General features: G+C 43.6%; 1 protein-coding gene across 1 annotated transcript in view; it reads right to left on the reverse strand.

Moving 5' to 3' along the window:
* Positions 1 to 10,334: 10,334 nt before the first annotated feature.
* LOC106539606 (acyl-CoA (8-3)-desaturase-like) overlaps positions 10,335 to 18,172 on the reverse strand; it is a 30,191-nt gene continuing 22,353 nt past the window's right edge. Inside the window, exons 6-12 of the mRNA XM_014054419.2 lie at positions 17,472 to 17,529; positions 16,712 to 16,788; positions 13,797 to 13,894; positions 12,575 to 12,671; positions 11,005 to 11,084; positions 10,708 to 10,833; positions 10,335 to 10,568 (exon numbers count right to left, since the gene is read on the reverse strand). Coding sequence (XP_013909894.2) covers positions 10,478 to 10,568; positions 10,708 to 10,833; positions 11,005 to 11,084; positions 12,575 to 12,671; positions 13,797 to 13,894; positions 16,712 to 16,788; positions 17,472 to 17,529 — 627 coding nt within the window. The 3' untranslated portion in view covers positions 10,335 to 10,477. The remainder of the gene's footprint in view (positions 10,569 to 10,707; positions 10,834 to 11,004; positions 11,085 to 12,574; positions 12,672 to 13,796; positions 13,895 to 16,711; positions 16,789 to 17,471; positions 17,530 to 18,172) is intronic.

Raw genomic sequence — 18,172 nt, forward strand, 5'->3', positions numbered from 1 at the left:
CGTCTTGCATACCAACCTGATGATGCCTTTTGGAGATGCAACCCACGTGACACCTTAGGGAGTTGCAGATTGGACATTGGGGTGGGGTCATTGGAGGGAGGGGCTGGGTAATCATTTGATATGTATTTGTTCGTGCCTTTCTGGCTCAGATCTTGCTTTTCTTTTGCTGCTATCTTTTCATAACCATTAAAAGTATTTTAATTTCCACGAACAATGGAATTGTGAGTTTTCTTTCTTGGTTATTGATGGAGGCACACCTGACAGGGTCAGTGTGATTGGGATATATACATACACATACATATATACATGTACATCTAACTATCTAAAATAAAGGTTCTGCAAAAGGAATCCAACAGCTGAGATCACCCAATACTCACATTTTTGGTTGGCTCACAGCATGGTTGATCTGGGGCAAGCTCTCCAATTAGGAGGGAATTCAAATATTTCTTTACCATATCCTCATCCTTGTGGAAAGCTGCAAAGACATTCTAAATATACAAACACAAACAAATAAGTTGAATATTGAAAAGACTATCAGTCTAACATGATGGAAATGCCAGTTAAGTTATCTAGGTGTTCTTTTTGGAAATAATGAAAAGTGTGCTGTAGGTGATGCTTCCCAACTGACTCTCTGGAAGGTCAACTCTATGACCTTAATTTATTTTGAGGACCGAAGCTGTGTTCTGCTTCATTCCCCTGCAATGGTTGGACTTGTGGAGATGTGTATTTTTACTGCCTTTGTCCCTGATTCACCTTGTCCCTCAGCATGGTGCAATGCTATGTTGTTATATATGAAGCAGCCTGATGAAGAGGCTCCTACATAAACTGCTTTCTATACCTGCATTTTTCTATGGGAGCCAACACCAAATAATCCCTTAATGGTTATTCCTTTTCCTTGAAAAGAACAGAGCCATGCCTAACATTTGTGTGAGAAAAAAACCACAAAGATTTTGTTTTTGGTAGTGTGTAGTTTGGTAGTGTGGCTACCTCTTGATCTCTTCAAGGTCCAAAAGTTGGAAAGAAAGGAGAATGGGGTTCAAGGCTGACTGTGAGAAGAAAAAAGGAGGAGGAATAAAAAAAGGAATGGAACTACCTGATTGTCTGTCAGAAACAAGAATGCAGAAAATGGTAAAGGAAAATGACTTTTTCCCTCCAGTCCCATGGAGGAATACCCTCCCTTTCAGACTTGAATTCCTTCTTCTGGAAGAAGCAGCACTTTTCACTTTCTCCTCCAAAAAGGAGGAGAAGGAAGAGAAGATTTAGAAGGTGCCATAGCAGCACTTCTCTGGCTCATAGGAGACCTGGAGCTATAGGCAAAGCAGGACTTGCAATCATAATTACTGTGAAATGAGCTGTGAACTTAGCAGAGTTGAAATAATTTTTTCCACTGCCCTGCTCAGTTGTGGGGGTGGGGGTGTCAGAATCCACAAGATTGTAGGCATAGCATCACCATTCAAACTTTGGCCCTTTTATGTAAGCATCAATACCTCCCCTCTTGAGGTTTTGACACCCTCCTGCAGACTCCCTGCTCTCCCTATTCAGTTTGAGGAAACAAGCCCCTTGGTAGCAAATTGAGTATCAAAATAATTCTCATTCTGGGTCTATAAACTATTGCATTGTGAAATATACAATAGAATCTACAGATTCCAAACTTACCTAGAATTCAGTCCTCACTGTGTTTACTTTAAAAAGCTAAAATCCTTCAATACCTTGTAGAGGTCACACTTCTATGCTACCAATATTACTCATATATTTTCACTGAAAAAGTCTTCCTGACTGAATTTTGCTTAGCCAAAATATAAGCTGTGTTCCTGCTTTTTCACAAACACCTTCTGAACAGGTCCTCAAACCAAACTGTATTTTGTTCACATTGTCTAGATGTCAATAAAGGTATGTGCAGTCAAACATTGACCCAACCTGGAATGGCTGTTCTGTAATGTCAGAATTCTCTATGGCTTCAGACAAGAGAGATCCTTTCCCCTCATTCTGCTATTTGAGACCCTTGGAGAAATACTGAGGAAGACACAACCTCAGCCTGGAGTGTGTGCACACAAAGCAAATGTTTAGTGCAGCCTTCAGATCATTCCAAGGCTATCTTTCCCCTCAGCAAGGACTCACCGTGGCATCTTATCCAGAATAGTGTCTGATGAGACGAGGGCCACCTGGATGTCGCAAATAGAACTGACTAACATCATAAACCTTTTAGTTGATGACCAGCCATCTCTCTTCCTTCAAATCTCCATTGCCTGTGCGGAGCCCCACCTCCTCCCAGGTGAAGAGACGGGGGACCCCTGGCTCAATCTCTGGCTTCTCTGCACTGGCTCCTAACTGAGGGGGCATCTTGGCTGGAAGCACTGAGGGATGCTGCTCCATTAACTCCTGGACTGCTTTTTTTAACCTGTGGAAAGTGGGAGTGACTCTATCTCTTAATTCAGTTAAATATTGCAGTCAACTTTATATACACCTCTATTAGCCACCCACACTGCCATTCACCTTCTGTCGTCCCAGATCTTGAAAGGTTTTCTTCTCCTCCCTTTATAGAAGGCATCTCTTCTTTCAGAGAGCATAAAACTGGATAGTATTAGATATCAAGTTAGATTAATGAAGATATTATTGTTCAGGGTTTTAAAAAAAGAATAAAAAACAGAATAATAAAATATTATATAGCAGTTCTCTATAGGAGTTTAGCAGCCTCATCACCATGGTTACTTTTAAAGGGCTTCCTTCTGTAAATACCAAAAGCAGAAAAGCAGAATTGGGAAACCCATTCAGGAAGAGAAGCATTGCATAAGGCTGCTTCCAAAACTCTAAATCATTCTAGGCATGGAAATGCTCCAACCGTTCACTTTTTCAAGCACGTTACCACTTCTAACTTCATTCCCGATATCAGTGCATTTTCAAAATGGTAATGATACTTATGTCAACCTAGTTGTGAATTATAGAAAAGAGATACAAATGAGAGAACATGCAACAATCTGCCTCCTTGAAGCTTTGTGTTATGAATGTTTATTCCAACCAGAAGCTAATAGCCAGGTATTAAAGAATTATAGTCTAAAATTTCTAGAAGATTGCTAACATGCTGCGAACTTGTCTGAAAGTTTAATTTTAGATCCTGACAATCTCCCCATCTCAGTCCTGTTCTGCTGCCTCATTGTGACAATGGGGTGCCCGACTCCAGTGTTTCTCGAATGAATGAATGAAGAATCCTGGGAGTATATAGGATTAGATTCTCCTTCCAAAATCAACAAAAGTTATGAATGTTATCTCAGCTGCCCAGTTAAACAAGCAGGTACCTATATCAGGGAACTGTGTAAAATACAGAAGGTAGATTATCATTTAGTAACAAGGGAAAAGTAATGACTTCATATTTAGAGAATGCAATGGAAAATCACATAGATAGATAATATATGGTGATTGAGAAAATAATGATAGATAATGGGCACCTCGAGTCAGATAATGAACATAATATGGAGACAGAGTGTTCACCTTGCAGACTACTTAGTGTTTATGAGGCAACTACATTAAAGGATTATAAATATTTAGTTTCCACTGTTGTCATGCAGTGAAGAAATTCCAAAGATGCAAAGATAGTTACAGTGGGAACATGAAAGAAAGCCATCTGTCAGACCTGGAAGCCATCTTTTATATTTGGTCCTTCAGGCCTGCCACATTTTCTACTGTAGGAAAATTGGAGGGGGGTTGTATGGAGTGTGGGTGAGATATAGTCAAAATAACATCCTTTAAAAGAAAGTTTAAGTGTTTACCCAGTGTAGACTGGGTCACGTTCATCACATGATCCAATCAGGCACCATCCAAAACTGGAGATGCTTCCCAGTCACCTCAATGCAACGCGGCCTTGACTGTCACAGAGCCGAGGTGGCGCAGTGGATAAATACAGCACTGCAGGCTACTTCAGATGACTGCAGTTCTGCAGTTCGGCTGTTCAAATCTCACCGGTTCAGGGTTGACTCAGCCTTCCATCCTTCCGAGGTGGGTAAAATGAGGACCCGGATTGTTGTTGGGGGCAATATGCTGACTCTGTAAACCGCTTAGAGAGGGCTGAAAGTCCTATGAAGCGGTATATAAGTCTAACTGCTATTGCTATTGCTATTGCTATCTGAGAAAGAATATTATTTTGACTATATCTCACACACACTCCATACAATCCCTCCTCCCATTTTCCCACAGTAGACAATGTGGCAGGCCTGAAGGACTAAATGTAAAAGATGACTTCCAGGTCTGACAGCTCCCCCTGTCAGCATATCCTCCAATGAGAACAACACAGGGGGTTAACAGAGATCCAGTTTGTGATCTAACCCCTGATGCAGAAAAGATGTCTGACAAGTTTTGTGATGAACTTCAGTCCTGACAGAAACTAGAACCCTAAGTGTTACCTATAGTTGGGGTCTAAAATGACAAAATTGTATTTTGTATTGCATTGTAACAATAAGGAGGGAAATATAACTGAACTATATCATCTAGAAAATAGAAATGAAATCCTAAAATGGTTCATCAGTTTGTTCCAATCCAGTTATTTCTCTGGATTTCCCCAATATCCAAATGATCAAAGCAATGCCTATATATATGCCTATAACCAGATGAAATACACAGAAGTAACATTGATTAAATTAGTATCACAAAGAAGAGCTTAGTTATAAGAATAAAGACATAACTAGAGGCTAATGGTAAACAGACCATGAACTTCAAGTTCATGCTTCTATTCAATTTCCAAGTCAAGTTAAAGAGGAAAAATGGAGACAGCTATTTGCTGTCATCTCTTGAGAATATATCACCGTTTTTGAGGATAACATCAGAAACTGCTTGGAAGTCCTAAGCCTCCTTATTGATAGAAACCAGTGGAACTATGGAATTAAATCAAAGAGATTGTTAAGGATATATGTAAAAGAGACAACCAAAGACCAAGGGACAGAAGAAAGTAAATAGAGTATTAGAATTTAGTGATGTTGTATTACTATTATTCTTCTCATCTTTCCTATTATATTATATCTACTTTTCTTCTTATAACTACAACTTTTTTGCTTGTATCTTTACAATTTATATTGTTTTGTTTAGTTTACTAGTATGATTTATGTTGATTGCTTATTTAGTATCCTATAACTATTAGTAGGTGTTATATCTTATGATTTATGATGAATGTATTTTATGATACACTTCAGTTGCTCTTTCCACAGCCGAAGCAGAATTCATACCATTGTGAGAGTTGTCTCAGAGATAACATGGCATACAATTTTTAAGGGATTTGGATACTGAAGTGAAGAGAGCTATATCAGTATTTGAAGATTTCTGTTTCCAGCCAGTTACAAATCTTTCTGGTGGTGATGTTGGCTAACCTTACCAAGTAGTAGTTTTTTGTTTACTTTATCAAATGTCTTATTAAACTCCAAGTAAATCATAACCATGGCATTTCTCTGGTCCACTAATTTTATCACAATGTCAAAGAATATAATAAAATTTGTTTGGCATGATCTGTTTTTGACAAACCCATGTTGGCATCTAGCTATGATTTGTGTGCCTCTAGGTGTTTGCAGATTCATTGCTTATATTTTTCCAGAATCTTCCCAGCTATCGATGTCAGGCTGGGAAGATAATCAAGTAACATGCTGAGTGTGCCCTACAGACCTCCTTCAGATAAGGCACAGGCTATCTTGGAAGGCTCTAACCTATCCATGCCCAGAGAACCATAACCTGCAACATATTTGCCACCCCCAGCACCCATTTTGCAATTCTATGTAGGGGGAAATGTGGCAATATTTTTTTCTTTAATCTACAGGGATCTTATTTTATTTGTAACAATAAGTTGTTCAGAAAAGAAGCAGTTCAAAAATTAATTCTTTCAACCAAGTCTACTTGAGAAAATGGAGGATTTATCCTTTTGGCTCTAAGTCATTCACTTCTTGGTTTAACAGGTTAGCAGTATCTCTTAGTATCGTGTTTCCCCGAAAATAACACATGCCCTGCTAATAAGCCCAATTGGGCTTTTCAGAGCATGCACCATAATAAGCCCTCCCCCAAAAATAAGCCCATCCCAATTATTTAAGCACATGTACAAACGGTCCCCACCATTACCACAGTACCACTTACCGGTACAGCTTGCGGGGCAAAAAGAGGGCTTGCCACAAAAACAGTGGCAGGTGAAGCAAAGTGCTTCCACCTCCCGCTCTTCCCTCCCACGCAAAAAGAGCCCACCGCAAAGACAGCGGCAAGCAAAGCAAAGTGCTTCCGCCCCCCCTGCCCTTCCCTCCCACGCAAAAAGAGCCCACCACAAAAACAGCGGCAAGCAAAGCAAAGTACTTCCACCCCCCCACCCTTCCCTCCCGCGCAAAAAGAGCAGCAGTCCAGCAATGCGATCACCCCCTCCCGCCTGTTCCTTCTCACGCAAAAAAACACTGCCCACCCCAATGGTAAAAGCAGCCTGCCTAGTTCCCTTCCCTGCCGTCCTTTTAGAGCCAAGGTGGCGCAGTGGTTAAATGCAGCACTGCAGGCTACTGCTAGATCAGCAGGTCAGCGGTTCAAATCTCACCGGCTCAGGGTTGACTCAGCCTTCCATCCTTCCGAGGTGGGTAAAATGAGGACCCAGATTGTTGGGGGCAATATGCTGACTCTCTGTAAACTGCTTAGAGAGGCCTGAAAGGCCTATGAAGCGGTATATAAGTCTACTGCTATTGCTATTGCTATTGCTGCTATTTTAGCAAGGGGTGGCAGGTGGGGGGCGAGAAGCGAGGCACGCCTCTTACCTTTCCAGGTCCATTGCGTTCCTCCCCTTTCACCCATTGAAGCCCCTTGTAAAAAAAAACTCGAGAGTTGAACGGTCAACCAGATGTTACTTCAAATGTATGTTTGTCCCATCAGTTATTCTGCAATACATTTGATATGAAATGGTTTCTTAGGATTTGGGGAATGAAAACAGTTTTCCCATGATAAGTTTCAAGACAATGATCCAGTTTTTAGGAACACATTTTCACCATCTTATAACAGAACCTTTATGGGCAAAAGGCTCACTTTGTGTTCCCAGCAGAAGGTTTAAGTCACCACAGCAGCTGCAGATTGATGCTAGGCCTAGTACAAAATCTTTCAGCTTTGACCATCCATTGAACCTGCACAAAGGTTTGATACAGAACAGGAAGAATGGGAAGTAATAGTCTCAGAAATAATTAGGTTTTCTTAAGAGTGCCTTGGTTTTCTTTCATTCATTGGGTTTAGGTGTGGAGAAATGGACTGTGTTAGTGTAAGGAAACAATATGGAGAGGGAGGCATTGAGTATTCATGTTCCAAACTTCTTGGAAATGGAAAGAATGAGGACTACTCTAGTGAGAATGGAACAAACCCTGAATAAAACAGGCAGCTCTAAAAAAAAACCCATCCTCATAGAGGCCAGTCAAAACTGTTTTCTTTGTATGTTTCCGCCTCCTCAATTCCAGACCATCTTAAGGAAAAGGATTTGTCTATGTTTGATGACCAGATAGGGACATTTGGTACAACAAAGGAACGAAACCAGCAAAAATCCAACAATTGCATGCAAGTTATTTACAGGCTTTATTTCTCAGCAGAAAATGGTTCATTTGTTAGAACAGCACAAATTATGCTGGAAGAGAAGAAATTTATGTGGCAGAAGAATAAAGTTATGGTAATGATGAGAAAAGCCCTGGAAGATCAATGCATGGTCAGTAAGAAAGACAATTTGCTATACTGCCTCTCCTCATAACAAAAAGATGAGAAGTTAACTAGTTATAAAACTGAGAAGACCATATACCACTACGGCCCCTCCGGGTCAGCGGATCCCGGAGACCTCCTTGGTTCACCGAGGAGCTCCGGGAGAAGAAGCGCCGGAGGAGACGCCTAGAGCACTTGTGGAGGTCCGATAAGTCCGAGTCGAACCGAGCACTATTAACAACTTGCACCAAGGATTACATCAGGGCACTTAGGGCAGCAAAAAGATCTCATATTGCCACCTTGGTTGCGTCCGCTGAGTCCCGCCCAGCCGCCCTGTTTAGGATAACCCGTTCCCTCCTAAATAGGAGGGATACGGGGGAACCCTTGCAGGGTAGAGCTGAGGATTATGCCCAATTCTTAGCGGACAAAGTTGCTCGGTTTCGGTCGGACTTGGACTCCACCGCTGCAGATCCATCCGGGACACAAGAGGATCACTTGGCAAACCATCTCTGGGTTGAGTTTCAGGATGTTGCCTCTGGGGATGTGGACAAGGCCATTCGAGCTGTGAGTGCCTCCACCTGTATTCTGGACCCGTGTCCCTCCTGGCTGGTTGCCAACAGCAGTGAGGTGACACGTGGCTGGATCCAGGCGGTCGTAACCGCCTCCCTTCGGGAGGGGCACTTCCCCGCCACACTTAAAACGGCGGTGGTAAGACCCCTCCTGAAGAAACCATCCTTGGATCCAGCCATTTTAAATAACTACCATCCTGTCTCCAACCTTCCCTTTGTTGGGAAGGTTGTTGAGAAGGTGGTGGCCTTCCAGCTTCAACGGGCCTTGGATGAAGCTAGTTACCTTGACCCCTTCCAGTCCGGCTTCAGACCCGGTTACAGCACAGAAACCGCTTTGGTCGCATTGACCGATGATCTCTGGAGGGCCAGAGATGGAGGCCATGCGTCCATCCTGGTTCTCCTTGACCTTTCGGCGGCTTTCGATACCATCGACCATGGTAACCTTCTGCGACGACTGCGGGAGGTGGGGGTGGGAGGCACTGTTTTGCAGTGGTTCTCCTCCTACCTCTCGGACAGGTCGCAGTCGGTGTTGGTGGGGGGGCAGAGATCGTCCCTGAGGCCCCTAACGGGGTGCCGCAGGGTTTGGTCTTATCCCCCCTATTATTTAACATATACATGAAACCGCTGGGCGAGATCATTCGGAGGCACGGGATAAAATACCATCAATATGCGGACGATACGCAATTGTATCTGTCCGCCCCGTGCCAACTCAATGAAGCGGTGGACGTGATGAACCAGGGTCTGGAGGCCGTTAAGAACTGGATGAGCGCTAACAAACTGGTACTCAACCCGGACAAGACCGAGTGGCTGTTGTGTTTCCCTCCCAACAATTTGGCTAATGTTCCATCTATCAGGCTGGGGGGTCAAATTTTATACCCCTCAGATAGGGTTCGTAACTTAGGAGTCCTCCTGGATCCACAGCTGACTCTCGATCATCATCTGTCGGCTGTGACCAGGGGGGCATTTGCCCAGGTTCGCCTGGTCCGTCAGTTACGACCCTACCTGAATCGGGAGGCTCTCACAACAGTCACTCGAGCCCTTGTGATCTCTAGGCTGGAATACTGCAATGTGCTCTACATGGGGCTGCCCTTGAAGTGCATCCGGCGACTGCAGTTAGTTCAGAATGCGGCCGCGCGAGTGATAGTGGGCGCACCGCGGTTCGCCCACATAACACCCATCCTCCGCGAGCTGCACTGGCTACCTGTTGATCTCCGGGTGCGCTTCAGGGTGCTGTTGACCACCTTTAAAGCCCTTCATGGTAGTGGATCTGAGTACTTGAGAGACCGCCTTCTGCCGATTACCTCCCTCCGACCGATAAGATCGCACAGACTGGGCCTCCTCCGAATCCCATCCGTCAGTCAATGTCGACTGGCGACTACACGGAGGAGAGCCTTTTCTGTTGCAGCTCCGACCCTGTGGAACGATCTCCCCGTCGAGATACGCACCCTCACCACCGTCCAGGCCTTCCGCGCAGCCCTCAAGACCTGGCTCTCCCAACAGGCCTGGGGATAAGTCTCTAATTTGCCCCACCCGAGTGTTGAATGTTGAATGCAAGTTGTGTTTTTATTACTTATTTGTTTGTATATTGTTTATTTTGATTTGCACCCCCTCCCTGGTGATTGTAAGCCGCCCTGAGTCCCCTCAGGGAAAAGGGTGGCCTATAAACCCTAATAAAATGAAAAAAAATATGAAATATTCTCCACCCCCCTAATGCTGAATTACAACTCTCAACAACCCTTTTCAGCAGGGGTGAACACAAGGGAGGATGGGATTTAAAAAAGCATGATGGTAGCAGTGCCTGTGCTGAAGCCTGTGCAATTATCAGGGCATGTGATCATAAGCATCATCTTTACTGTTTTCACACCAGCCCCAACTGTTGTGGATGCCCCTGGTAGGCACCATGTTCTCTGGGATGGGTTCTGAGTCTCAGCAAGGCCTCACCTGGCAGATTTCATGTCTTCCACTATGATTAAGAGTTAGAATAATGGGATGAATATCCCCAAAAGGAAACAGCTCTGTTATTCATCTTAGCAAATGGGGTAAGGCAGAATTAGGCATGCTGGCATGAAAGAAATGACTGAGCCACCATTTTAATTTTAATTTAATTTTATTTATTTATTTATACTATCCATCACCTATCAAAAGTGACTCTGGTTTTGTTCCTGCTTCTTCATTATCCCAAGAGTTGATCAAAATCAGAAGTTCTCCATAATTAAAAGTCATCCTTTCTTACCAGGTTAATGCATTTCTATTGCTGCCTGAACATCTCCCACTCCCAATTCATGGAGATAAGCTTTCTGCCAGTCCTGCCCATATTCCTTCAGGCGGCTGCAGAAAGAGAAAGGAGAAGAGGATTGATGGCAGTGAGAACATCTTCACCAGGCAATCTTTTTTGTGCTCTTTCTGGCTGCAATCCCTTCTGGATAATCCAGTGCCCAAGAGGAGCCTCCCTCAGCCAGGAACTTACTGCAATATATCTGCAAAAGCTGTGAGGATGGGCTTGCACTCGTAATGAACACCATGCTTGGCACACAGAGATTTCACCATAGGAGCCACCTTGTAGTAATTGTGTCGAGGCATGGTGGGGAAAAGGCTGCAAGAAGGAAAGAGGGTGTCAGGTCATGATTCCAGAACTTTTGTTAGGTCCAAAACATGGCAGCCCTGCTTAATGTTGACCATGTGTGTTGTATGATTGCTCCAAAGGTCTCCCACTCCCACAAACACACGTTTCTATGCCCTTGCTCCTTCTCTAGCTCATACTCACTGATGCTCAATCTGGAAGTTCAGGTGCCCAGTGAACCAGTCATTGAACCAGGAATGGTCAACATTACATGTTGCTGAGAGCTAAGGGAGGAAGAGACAGCAGGTGAAGCCCTTCAATTGGCCCTTTTCTTTTCAGGCATTGGTGCTTCCTATCACAGGGAGACTCTGTAAAGAAGAAACTCTTATTCTTGGCTTGTGGGTCTGGACTTCTGTTTGGTTTCTCTTTGTTTTCTAAACATTTGAATGTAAACGCTTGACTCAGGCTAGCTCTAATAGACAATGTACCTTGTACAGTAACCTTGTGCCTAAGAGAGCTTCACTGAAATCTTACACGTCAGACATGCACTATTGGAGGGTCCAAGAACAATTGTTATCTTAATTTGATAGAAGAAAAGGAAGAGAACGTTTTAAAATATAAGACTGGAAAGTAGACATTTACCTTTAGCTTTAATACAGTAAATAGAAATGAAAGTGAGAGCCAGTTTGATGTAGTGATTAAGGCATCAGACTAGAAACTGGAAGACTGTGAGTTCTAGTCCTGCTTTAGGAAGAAAACCAGCTGGATGATCTTGGGCCAGTCTTTTTCTCTCAGCCTGAAGAAATGTTGTTGACAACTGTACTTTCCATTTCTACCTGTTAATGCAAAGGGCAACAGATAGAGGAGAAGGTTTTCACCTGCTTCCTCTGTGTCTGTTTGTTACAAGGCCCATGATTAATTTAAAAATTGTGTGTTCTCTCTCTCTCCCTCTCTCTCTCTCTCTCTCCCCCCTCCCTTCCCCCCTCCCCCCTCCAAGGTGTAGCTCAGATACAAGTCAGGTTTTCTTTTTGATTACAAATTTTGATTGATAGCGTATTGACAGCTGAGTTGAAGTTATATGCTACATCCAAGAAAATAATACATCGAACAGTTTTAATTGGAGCTGTCTGCTACTTATTATTTTGGATATGCTCAGTACATCCTTTAACATGGCTTTTGTTCAACTCAAACTCCAACAATGTGAATCTCTGCTATATCTGCCTATCTGCCAATCCATATGTTATGCCACAGGCATATAATTTGTGTATATGTTGTTGTTGTTCTCTGGCACCGTCTAGTGGCTGTATTGTTTGGAAGCTGACCCTGTCCTTTAAGGATTATCTATCCATCAATCCTCACTCCAAAAATAAGTGCATCCTGGGAAACCAGACTTTAGCATGGAGAGGAAACAGAAGCACCAGGAAGAAACAGCCTATCTGTGGCACATGTTCATCTGAGGACAAAAATCCACATCCCATACACACAGTATTGCTGGTGAGATTTAGATTTTTATTTATTAATTATTATGCTCACCAGCAACTCAATGCTGCTTATTTTGTATTTGGGTTCTTATTGTATGTATTTCTATTTTTACCTGTTTCAGCCATCCTGTCCCTTTAATAAATCTACACACATGGTTTGTTTTATTGGAGGATAGATGAGTTTAGCTGCATGTCCAGCTGCAAACAGAGTGTAGCAAAAACAGAGCAACATAGAAAAAACGTAAGTTCCTGTTCTTTCCCAAATGTTATGACTAGAATGGAAATGTTCTTACTTGGGAAGAGACCCAGTCCAGATTCTGGTCATAATTGATGTTCATTGGAATGTGATTCATTTGAGAGACCCAGAGAAACCAGGTGCTTTCTAGGAACCTGTGGAAGTAAGTAATTTCAAGAAATGAAATAATTAGAATTTTTTTACAATTTTTTCATTGTTTTTATCATCATTAAAATTGTTATTGTCTTTGCTGGCAAACCTCTCTTTTCTTCTGATTTGATCTATTGATTTCACTCTTACAAATCCACCATTTTTTTCAGTGTTTGTCTTTCAGTGGAAAGCAAGTAACTAAAGATAAGGGAATAACTTATTATATCTGTTACCCAGGAAGATATTTATTTAATTATACTTCAAATATCTAAGGCCTTCCAATGCACAAAGAACTATAATTCCCGGGGATATCAGCACCATGGGAATCCTGATGTCACATCCCTTCACCAGCTATAGTCTTCTATTATTGTTATATTTCAATTCAAGATGGAGAACTTGCCTAATACTCCTTGCTCCTATTTTCCTCATAACTACCTTTGGAGGTGTGTTGGATTGAGAGTTTGTGACTAGTCCTGGCCAGCTTGCATACCTAAGGTAGGCCTGGAACTTCCTTTTGTGTTCTAGGCCAAAACCTTCACCATTGCCCCAAACTGGTTCTTCGTTGACAAATTGTCTATGGATCACCATTTTGCTGGTGCCGAAAGGCAGGGTTTTTTTAAAAAAGAAAGGGAGAATGTAAAGTCTCTTCTAGGTAATCTTGACTCCTGATGACTCCATAAACATAAAGGTGCTTTGGAGGGTGAGGGAATACAGACATGGTTTCCCACTACCTTATTCTGAAACACTTTTTTAAACACTTTAGAAAATTAAAAAAAAAACTTTCTACTCTAGTATTCGGGCCTGATATTTCCTGGTGGTCTCTCATTCAATTATTAATTGGATTTGGCCCTCATAAGTTTCTGCCTTCTGCTGTAATTGGTGTTGCATTAAGATATTGCAGTGTCAAGGTCATATATGTAATATATTACATATCTGATCAAGGACCTAACCACTTTTTCTTGTGATTCATGACTCAGACATTGCAGCAGTTGCCCTTCTTCAGACTGGAAAGATCATGAGGGACATGAAGCACCACACATAAAATCTCCCTCATTCCAAGCACACGTTCTGTACATCAATTATATGCACAGGAGGCAGCAGTGCAGTTGAGAATTCTCCACAGTTCCTACCTGGAAAGCCAGTAATATGCCATGAAGGTCTTGAATCCCATTAAAGGAATGAACATGAGGCACATACGGAAATTGTAGAATAAAATAAGAGCAAGATCCTGGCCAAAAAGAGAGAGGAGTGAATAAAACGGATGGGAAAATGTAGCTTCTGTCAGCTTCCTAACTGCTTTATGCAAATAGGTTGGTTTTAAAATGCATTATGTTTAATGATTCATATTACTTAGCTTAGGGGGGTGTCAAGCTCAGGGCCTGCAGGCCAGATCCAGCCCAGAGGGTGCTTAGATCTGGCCCATGGGGCTGCCCTGGAAACAGCAAAGGACTGGCCTGTGGTGCCTCTGCCAGCAAAAACGGAGCTTGGGAGGGCGGCACACGTCCCTTCCAAGGTCCATTTTCATTGGCAGAGGGTTGCAAGAGGCTGTTGCAGCTGAAAATGGAGGTTGGAAGCCTGTTTTTGCTGGCAGAGCTCTCAGGCCACCACAGGTACCCCCAACACGAGTGATGTCAAACTGGCCATGCCCACCCTGGCCATGCCCCCCACTCCCCAAGGACAAACACAATCCTGATGTGGCCCTCAATGATATCCACTTTGACAACGCTGACTTAGCTTAACACATAAGGAAACACCTTGCTGAAAGTCAAAATATTTAAGTCATTGCATTGTAACATAGCACAACAGCAGAACAATCCATTGGCCAGCTCTGTCCTGGAATGAATATTACAAATGGGAGTATGCAGTGATCTATGACAATTGGGCACAGTAGCCCGGCTACATCTTCTTCATGCCACCGCCCCTTCAAGCTGCCCCTTCCCCAGTGTTCATCCCCCCTGACTTGTCCCCTTTTGCTCCTCTCCTCCTTTACCCAGGCAATTTGCTGAGGGACAAATTGCCACGGCCAATTCACAACACAGGACAATTAGCCATACATCCTGGTGGCCAATCTGCATGTTGAGGGGTGGGCCTCTGCTGTCCCTTTGGACACTGCATGCAAAGAGATCAACAGGTGGGGCAGGCAGCAGCCTCAGGAACGGGCTACCTGCCCTCACAGCTGCTTCTTCTCCAGGTTCCAGTGCTGTAGGCCCCAAATTGCATCCGGAAGAAGGCTGAGTGAGAACTGCACTAAAGCCTTCCTGTGCCCCCCCCCCCTCAGCATAGTGCAGAGGCTCTCACAGGAGCATGTGCCCCCACTTGACAGCACCAAATGACCCCGGCTGCAAGACAAGGCAGAGCTTAAGGTTGCCATCCCTCCTTTGTGGGGTGGGGAGGTGAAATGTTTCTTGTTATGGTGCAGCAGTTGCTTCTGCAAAGAGGCACTAGGCCAGGAACTGGGGAAGCTGGGGGTCATTCGGAAGGTACGCACACCCTTTCCAAGGATGCTTGTCTGGAGTGAGAGGAGCTGTTACCAGTACTTCCATTGGTTTTCAAGGAGCCACCACTGCCCACATTGAAGTCCATGCCTCTTAAAACTGCCACAGGGGAGCAACACTCCTGTTGAGCCCTCTCAATAAACTCCCCATTGAAGGGAGCCTCAAAATCAGCTCCCATAGAACCAGCTCAGATCTCCCACCTTGCCCACCCAGCCGGGCTCGTGCAAGTGAATCAGAATTCAAGGCTCACAGCACTTTGCGGAGCAGGTTTTATAAAGCAGCATGGAGAGACAGCAGCGGTGTCGGGTGGGGAAAGCCAAGCAAGCTCCATGCCCTGCCTGCTTCTCTTACATCTGGGTGGCTGCCTTCCTCCCCTGCAGCACAGCCCCTGGCCACGCCCACTTGGCAAGCCATGCCAGCTTTTGCAAGCCGGTGCCAAGCACAGCTCCTGCCCAAATTCTCCTGCCCCCTCTCCCACACAAAGGGGGAGCTCCCTCTGGGGTCTCCTGACCCTTGTCCACAGCTAGGTGGGCAATGAGGGAGCTACTGCTCCTTTTCCTGGTCTCAGAACTGGTTCGGATGGGAAGTGGTTTTTAGGCTCCCTTCAATGGAGGGATTTTTGGGCACAGCCCAGGTGCTTTATAGTAGTGTTACTGCCCCATTCACCAACTTTAAGAGACTTGGTCTCCTTTAAGAGGAGTGGTAGCCCCTCAAAAGCCAATGGAGGTTCTGGTGACAGCCCCTCTTGCTCCAGGCAAGAGCAATGGACACACACACACACACACACACACACACACACACACACACACACACACAGGCTTGTCCAGTTCTTGGCCTCACTGCATAAACAGCTGCTATGCAGCAGAGTGGCCCAAGAAACAGCTGTTTCAGATGGGAACTGGTTTTGAGGGCACAGTAGAAATGCATACAGCTAAAATTCTAATGCTATCTTGTGTCTCCAATGTCTGGAAAAAATAGGTTCAAGGTTCATTTTATTTATATGCCGCCCCATTCCCGGCGGGACTCAGGGCGGCGCACAAACCCAAAGGAGGGGAAGGGAAACACAAGAACTACAACAAAAAGTACAGGGAATTTAAAACAACCAACAGCCACACGCTTCGAGAGGGGAAGGGAACTCATCGACCCCAGGCCTGCCGACACAGCCAGGTTTTAACGGCTTTTTGGAAGGCCTGGAGAGAGGTGAGGGTCCGAATCTCTGCGGGGAGCTCGTTCCAAAGGGCCGGAGCCGCCATAGAGAAGGCCCTCCCCCAGGTAGTAGCCAGATGACATTGGCTAGTAGACAGAACCCGGAGGAGGCTTAATCTGTGTGATCTAATGGGTCTTTGGGAGGTAATTGGCAGCAGGCGGTCTCTCAAGTACCCAGGTTCAATACCATAGGAATGGCATCTCTATCATCAAGGCAATGCTTCATTCTTTTTAATGCATCTCCCTTTTGGTGAGCAATGATGATGCAATCACTGTTGCTGTTCCCAGATACATACTGACCCACAGCAGAAGGTATTGTGTCTGCATATCCGTCAATTACTTACACTCCATACTTTCTTCCGAATAACATAGCGAAATATGATAAGCTGCACAAAAGCGACGAATGTTAAGGGGGCCAAAACTGGAAAAAATAAAAGCAAAAATGCAAATATGTGTGAATCACTCAAGATTATAAACATTTCTGAGAGATCCTTCTTCTTCTCCTATTTCTTATTTCCTACTGACTAATGAATTATTACTACAGATTTCCTCTATCTGCTAGGCCGTTCACTCTATGTCATTGCCACACTTCATACAATTACAATTCCAGTTTTTTGGGAGTTTTGGTCTTGAATCCGGAGTGATTCATTTGGAGGGGAGAGCTAAATACTTTATCAAAGTAATTTAGTCTTTGATCCCAGATATTCTCCTAAGCCATTTTTCTCCTAAGCTACCACTGATTAATTGATTTAGCCAATTTATATAATTGCTCCTCTCAGAAAAGGTGATTCTGAATAGCCTACAAACATAGTAAAATCCAAAATATCATATTTAATTACATATTGTTGAAGTGTGTCCATTGATTACAAATAACTTTCGTGCATCTCTTCCACAGGCATTACCATTTATGAAACATTAAATATGAATAAAACCAAAAATGAAAAGAAAAAAAAAGAAAATCCACAAACCAGCAGAATAACTACCGTTTAATCTCAGACAACCCCTTTTAAGGCTCTCCATGGGATCCCCAAGGTTGATGGAAGAACTGGTCCTGGTATTTCTAGTTAGACTAAATTTTTGGTGCAAAATGGCAGAAGTACTCACAGCTAAAATATTTGTGCTGGTGCTGGTAAGGCATGTATTTCTTTTTCTTTTTTCCAAGCTGTAACAAAAACATAGTTTAGTGAAGGACAAAATAAATCACTCTACAGGATAGATGTCAACCCCAAAACTGTTCTAGCTGTGGGAGATTTTCCTTTTCCTTTTCTGTAATTCCATTAAGGTTTTTTTTTTTAATTTGCTTCAGGCTTGACGAAGCTTGGAACTGAGAGGGGGTGGGGTAATTTGTATCTGAAACAAACTAGTTCATTCCTAGGTCAAGGACATTCCAACTACTGGTTGGCTGGAGGTGGAGGAAGGAGTTGCCAGGTAACCAGCCAGTGCCCGGATTGGATAGTGTGAGTTATTGTTTTGGGAGAAAGTGAAACTTTCACTTTTATCTAGGTGTAAAGCCCGGGAAAGCTCAGAGTTGGCTTTCCACCAGTTGATGCCAAGATGATGTCTCTAAAATAAAAACTGTTCTTTGAGAATCTGCCTCAGAGTTCTGTTATGAAATGGGGTCGTTTCTTGGAACCCTGACAATATACTTAATAACCTCTCTTCTTTACAGTTCAGCTCAAGAAGTGTAAAAAGTGACTGGTTCTCCTCATTAAGGGCAGATTTTGTCCATGGCTTTACATATGAAGTGACCTGATTTATCCCATCTGGGCAAAAATGAAAATAGAATAAGCAGTTTTATTATCCTG

This window comes from Thamnophis sirtalis, unplaced genomic scaffold (genome assembly GCF_051295495.1).
Source record: "Thamnophis sirtalis isolate CommonGarterSnake01/CBP01778 unplaced genomic scaffold, rThaSir2_p1.2 scaffold_1, whole genome shotgun sequence".
Lineage (NCBI taxonomy): Eukaryota > Metazoa > Chordata > Lepidosauria > Squamata > Natricidae > Thamnophis > Thamnophis sirtalis.